The sequence below is a fragment of the Bidens hawaiensis genome, unplaced genomic scaffold, assembly GCF_021521415.1.
Source record: "Bidens hawaiensis isolate Kalapana, Puna unplaced genomic scaffold, B.hawaiensis_p1.1 tig00031236_1, whole genome shotgun sequence".
Taxonomy (NCBI): domain Eukaryota; kingdom Viridiplantae; phylum Streptophyta; class Magnoliopsida; order Asterales; family Asteraceae; genus Bidens; species Bidens hawaiensis.
Genome location: NW_027495269.1, coordinates 8662 through 14992, shown reverse-complemented (window position 1 = coordinate 14992; position 6331 = coordinate 8662). Strand labels below are relative to the sequence as shown.

Here is a 6331-nt window from a genome sequence, read left to right as displayed (position 1 = left end):
TTAAGAAAATTGTATCGAACACGATGCCTCAACCATTTTACTTGTAGTTCTAGGTAAGTCACATGGGTAAATATATTTTAATAGAATCTGTATTATTTAGTATTAAGATTATGTTTGTTTTGAATCATATTTCTCTCCAAAATAGTTATATGAGAAGATTAATGAAATGCAGGGAGGAAAAACACTAGCAAAATCTTTCAGATTTTCTAAAACAATCTTAGAATTTGAGATAAAAGGTTTGGGAAGATTAAAGCATTTTTTTTTTGGAAATGAAGTAACTAATGGGCTCATATTCTATCAAACGTAATACATTTTGGAGCTACCAGCAACTAAAACAAGGCTTCTGAATTGTAACCAGTTTGATGGTGAAGATGATCTTCACCTCCGGTTGACAAATTAAAGGTTAGTATGTAAATAACTCACACATCGACGTACGAGGCCTAACATTCGTGTCATTACATAGCCTAAGTAGAGATTGCCAGTCACTTTATGAAAAAGAAAAAGAATACTGATCACATGGATGCAACCCTAAACATAATGAGATACAGCTTGAGTTCATGTCCTAGGAAAGGTACTCTGTGACCACAATGGACCTCTTGATGTGTGGGGCCATATACATGCAGATCTTTATATGGTGATGACGTTAAAAACAATTTATTTGGTTGACATCATGGTTTCAAGTGTCAAACAATCGCATCATTCATTTCTCCAAACAATTCTTGTGGTGGCCGGGCGCTTAATGATCACCGCACGTACGTGCTCAACAACTTGTTTACACGTTTATACTCATTTAGGAGCTTCCCACGTTGGGGGCATCCGAGAAGAGGTAACGGGTGGTGGAAGAGGCATGTTTCGGATATTGATATCAAGCGGGTACAATCTGTACTCGATATCATGTTCTTTAAAGATTCTAACCATTTCATCAATAACCACTCCTCTCCTTATGTACCTCTCTCCCATATCTTGAAAGTTTATTTTATGCCTCCACCACATATGCAACCTGATCTTGCTTATGTCCTCCAACCTCAATGAAACCGCTGTGATTTCATTCGGATAATAATGATCCTTCTTGTTCTCTATGAAGCTGCCAATAACCCAAATCACGTGTTAATTAATTGTGCAAGTTCTGAAAACAAATAAATGTAAATTTGTTACTTGGTTATTCTTTGTTTCATGACTGCTATCGTCTCAGGAGGAGTAGCGATATGGATGAAGAAATCAATTGAATCCCACATATCGGGACTACGATAATGATTGCTGATGGCTCGTGTTGCAAGAGTACTGTTTGGAAAGTAAACCTTCTCATTGTCCCATTTCAGGAAAACAGTAGTCAATATATTCATCTCTTCTACAATAAGCTGAAAACCATTCAAGATTTAGAACATATGGTATGTCTGTATGCATATTATCATCAATGTGCGTTAACTGTCTTTTTAATACCTGAACACCGTCAATCTCACAACGATCGCCTACATCAAATGGGTGCATGACAAACAAGAAGATGATGGCTTCAAAAATAGTTTTGCACGTATTACCAAAGATGAACGCGACCACTACGATCTGGGAGCTTATAAACACTAACAACTTGCTTGTTGCTATATTCAATATCAGAAGGCAAATGACCACAATGATGATGGCAACTAAGACATTCACCATTTGGTGCAGTTTGTTGACTGCGGTTTTGGTATCGTTTAGTGTCAAGGCAAGTGCTTTTCTTTCTCTAAATGCATTCACCTGTAAATTTCACATATTATAAGCTACAATCAAGTGATTATGGATTTGAATTTATACAAGTCAGATTCAAGTTCTTACCACCCAAATCTTCAAAGCTGCTTTGCTAACTTTTTCGTCACCGGGTGTTCCTACCAAAAGAGCCATTGTTTTCACAGCCTGATCTTCTCTCAAGAACCGCATCAGATCATAAAGCTCGATGAACCTGAAAACAACAAACTTCCCATTCTAGAATCTCAATCATGTGACTGTGACATGATCTTTTAATCATGAGGAAATGCGTTACATATATAAAAGAACATACTTGGAGCCAGACTTAGCCACATTCATGAAAATCTTGCGTGCAGCACGTTTGGCTTCGATTTCACTTCTAATTTGTGTTACCGATTCATCCTCTTGTGAATTCATATCATTTAACTGTTCATCCAATGTGCTTAATGTCCCGAGACGAACAATTCTCATCAATCTTTTCATATTCCAAGCAGAAATATTCTTCGGGTTAAGCCTATGCAAATGATCGATTGTTATCCCTTGTTCTTTCTCGTCACACTTGACGGCAGCTGGAGGCGGCTTTTGTGATCTTCCACTCCCGATAACCCTCTCGCTCTTTATTTGAAACACTTTCTCCCCGAGTTCTGGAGGCATGTTAGCACCTGCATTCTGAAAATCATTAACTAGCCCTATTGTTTCCTTGTCAGCTACTATTCGATTGTTTTGGATCTCAACCAGTGGTGGCCCGGAGAGTGTTTCAATCACATACTGGTTAAACAAAGCTTCTTGAATCCGATCAAAAAACTTGTTGACATGAAACGAAGACGCGAGTACTTTGACCATTAATGTTTTGACAAGCCATAGTGATGTAGCCACCAGCATACACACCATCAACTTGTTCACAACCCTCAGGAAGCGGTTATGACCCTCGACTTTCTCATCAAACATATAATGCCAAGCAATCAAAACCAAACCCAACCAAATGCAATTCTGGACGGGCTTCCGGATCCCATAGACAAAATACAAAACCCGTTTGCGTAAAAGGAAGTTTCGCTCGATAAAGAAGACGACGAACCTTATACCCCAGCCGGACACCAAACGACCACATATCAAGACAAGCACTAAAACCTCCCATTCCCAAATGTGAAGTCCCCTAAGCACAATCTGCTTCCAGTCATGGATGGTAAGGGTGCATATCAACGCGGAGAGGATTAGTATCAAACTAATCCACTGAATCAAGGTCAGGGCGTTTAGTTTCGTTCTTTTGAAATCATCAGGGTTGTCTTCTTCAAACAAGGAGTCGTCTTCGTTAATAACTTCCCCTCTAGTTAGTACCCCGGAAGCGCGTGGCAGGACTCCTGATCTGTACTGTCCTGACCTGGCGGCTGGACCGGGGTCAACCTGGAGAGGATCATCTAAAAGTCTAGATTTTTGTTGTGTTTTGGTTCTGAGTATTGTGGCTTTGGTTTGGAAAGAAGTGCATTTCAAAACCTCACCGGAAGCGCCTGCAGCTTTGTCAGCCTCTCGGCTAATAATATTGCTGGATTTGTGTCTAAGTTGTTGTTCGTCTGATGATTGGGACTCGATATCATCGACGATTAGTCTAGAGGGTTGAGGAGGCTGTGGTTGCTGAAAGGATACTTTGAGATCTCTGGAACTGAAAACCCTACTGCTAGTACTCGTATTTGTATTTGGATGAGTAATATTAATATTACCGGAGGAATTAGAGACGTCGACGTCATCAAAATTCAAGGTCCGCTGTATAAACAAGTCTCTGATGAGCATTGGCTTTGGATCTAATTCGTCATGACCGTCGTCGTTGATGTTGAGGATGATATTCTCATCGCCGGAGGACCCCGGATCAGGAGATCTTATTATTGATCTCTTCAAATCCATTCAAGCTGGATATCCAATCCAATGGAACAAAATAATATATTATTATTATTATTATTATTATTATTATTATTATTATTATTATTTACCTTACGTACGCCATGCAAACACTAATCAGATGATGATGATGATGATCCTCTCAGGCTCACTAAACCCAATCTAATCTACTTATAATATATATTTTATTTTTATTTTAGCATTCGTCATACTAGTAAATATTTTATTTTTTTTAGCTTTCATCATACTTTTTTAGTAAATAAAACAAACTAAACTATATATTAGCGTTTCAAACTGAAAAACAAATTATTCCTTTTTCTATATATATATATATATATATATATATATATATATATATATATATATTTATTTATTTTTACACGAAATTAATAAACTTGAAAAGCATACATAGGGTTAACCACGCGGACATGTTTAATGCTAGTTACACATATTTCAGTGGTAACAGTTACACGTTCGATGTTATGTACGTGTACCAGCCTTGGGTTGCGAGTGTACCTGATAGTGATAGTTAAGCCGATTCGAAACTTTGCTAATATTGTTTTTCTTTTCTATTGAGAATGAAAGTACAATTTATAGGAAAGATTTGCCACAAGCAATCCACAATGATTTATTTTATGAGAAACATTCATCTATATCAACCCAAAAGTTTTCAAAAAATGACACACAAACAAATCAACCCAACTCTGGAATGATTGGTCAAAATTAAAGCCCTACCCATGACACACAAACACATTATACAGCTCGCTTGGACATACACGCGAACACATCGGCTCGTATGATTTGTACAAGCACATCCTCATACTACCCGTATAAAAATTATGCCACGTACGTATGATGTCATTTTATTAGATAATGAATTTAGAATACTTAGGCCCGACCCTATAGTCTATATTAGCCGACCCTAATTGTTTAACCTAAGTCTATATATATCATTCTATTGTAATCATTGTAAAATACAATTACACAATCATAATACAAATCATTACCAAGTTTATCTTGGTATCAGAGCCTAGGGTTCTGTACGTCTTCAGCTGCCACCCTTCAGCCTTCTTTTTTTTTACCAAGCTTTCCTTTGTTTGCCGACAATCATGGCTGATCAAGAGATCGCTGCCTTTCCTACCATAGAAAAAACGTCACATAACTCTCACAAATTCGCTTTTACCCTCTCCCCCTCCAACTATGGACATTGGAAACTCATGCTACAACCTTTCCTTGTCACACACAGCCTGTTCGGATATGTTGATGGCTCCATTCCCTACCCCCCCCCCCTGCCGACCATTTCTGTCTCCTCTGCCACTGATAAAGACGCAACAGGAGCAGCCCCTATAACTCAACCTAATCCGAATTATACAAAATGGTTGTCCAATGATGCGCATGTTCGTATGCTCATCATGTCCACCATCTCCGAATCATCCTTTCAACATGTCCAGGGCGTCACCTCGCGTGACCTCTGGCTTGGTCTTGAACGAGCATAAGCTCCACACACTTCTTCCAGGGAGTTTACACTGAAAATGCAGCTCTTAAAGATCCAGATAAAAGGAGATGAGACCACAACTACTTATCTTTCTAGAGCACAGGGATATATGCAAATGCTCTCGCAAACATAGGTCATCCTATGCCATATAAAGACATCGTTATGTTGGTTGTTGCAGGCCTTCGCGAAGAATACAACAGAGTCAAACTGTGACACCCGGTAAATTCCCAATCCCTTAAACTAAGTAATCAACCTAATAATTAGGTGATTGTGAATATTAAGCGCGCCATGTTAGTCAGCGCGTGCATTTGTTATGTGCGCCCTGCGCGAGCGCGCCATGTTAGTCAGCGCGTGCATTTGTTATGTGCGCCCTGCGCGAGCGCGCCATGTTAGTCAGCGCGTGCAGTTGTTACATGCAACCTACGCGAGCGCACCATGTTAAGAACCAGCGTGGGCATATGTTATATGCGCCATGCGCGAATGTTTTGGCTTTATGTTTTTATGTACCTTAACGTTATGATGTCTAATGGGTTGACCGTCACGCATGATGCTAAGGCGGGTGCACCCTAAATCGTTTATGCGCGTGCGGAAGGGAACTAACCTCCCCGCATGGCGGGAACATTGAGAGCTAGTTTGTCTGAAGCTCCAAGATGGAATTGACTTCAACATAACTGATCACTATGTTGAAATACCAAGACCACTTGGAGGATTTACAAATGAAACTCAATGTCCCTGACTGCGAGAAGGTTACGTATCTACCCGCAGCAAAGAAATGTCCTACACGCAGAAAGCTATGCGCACAAAGTTATACGCGCAGAACACTTAGTCTATTCTCCAGTTATAAGGAGATTACTCCCGCCCGAAAGGAAACAGTAGCGTGTTTCAGAGATCTTCCACTTTTTACTGTACACTGACAAAAGTACCTGAAAAAGCACACTGTAACATGAAAAGTCAACTGTCAGCCACCCTATTCTCACCAACCCCAGACCTGCATGTTCTGTCCAAATCAAATCAAAATCTTTTATCCACCACTCCACTCTTAAGTAAATAATAATAACTTCCATACTTTATCATCATTACATTTAGATATGAAAAGATTTCAATCCCCTAAAGCAAGGGATTGTGTTCCTTTGAGTATGCCTATAAATTTGTAACCTAAATTATCACCCAAAACACACTTCAAAGAACTACAAACTTGCACTAATCCTCTCCCAAGCATCCGTT

General features: G+C 39.4%; 1 protein-coding gene across 1 annotated transcript; it reads right to left on the bottom strand.

The window, feature by feature from the left end:
* Positions 1 to 786: 786 nt before the first annotated feature.
* On the bottom strand, positions 787 to 3618 carry LOC143581902 (mechanosensitive ion channel protein 8-like). Its single transcript, XM_077064584.1, has 5 exons — positions 2036 to 3618; positions 1813 to 1936; positions 1441 to 1734; positions 1156 to 1358; positions 787 to 1084 (listed from the first exon to the last, which is right to left on the bottom strand). Exons 1-5 carry the CDS (start codon positions 3616 to 3618, stop codon positions 787 to 789), a joined length of 2502 nt encoding a protein of 833 aa, XP_076920699.1.
* Positions 3619 to 6331: the final 2713 nt, after the last annotated feature.

What these genes read in the sequence shown, in the direction of transcription:
- LOC143581902 (XM_077064584.1), bottom strand. Translation starts at nt 3,618, where the DNA reads ATGGATTTGAAGAGATCAATAATAAGATCTCCTGATCCGGGGTCCTCC. An exon ending in CAGCTTTGAAGATTTGGGTG is followed by an intron (nt 1,735 to 1,812) that starts GTAAGAACTTGA and finishes TGAAATTTACAG; the next exon opens with GTGAATGCATTTAGAGAAAG. An exon ending in ATGAAACAAAGAATAACCAA is followed by an intron (nt 1,085 to 1,155) that starts GTAACAAATTTA and finishes GGTTATTGGCAG; the next exon opens with CTTCATAGAGAACAAGAAGG.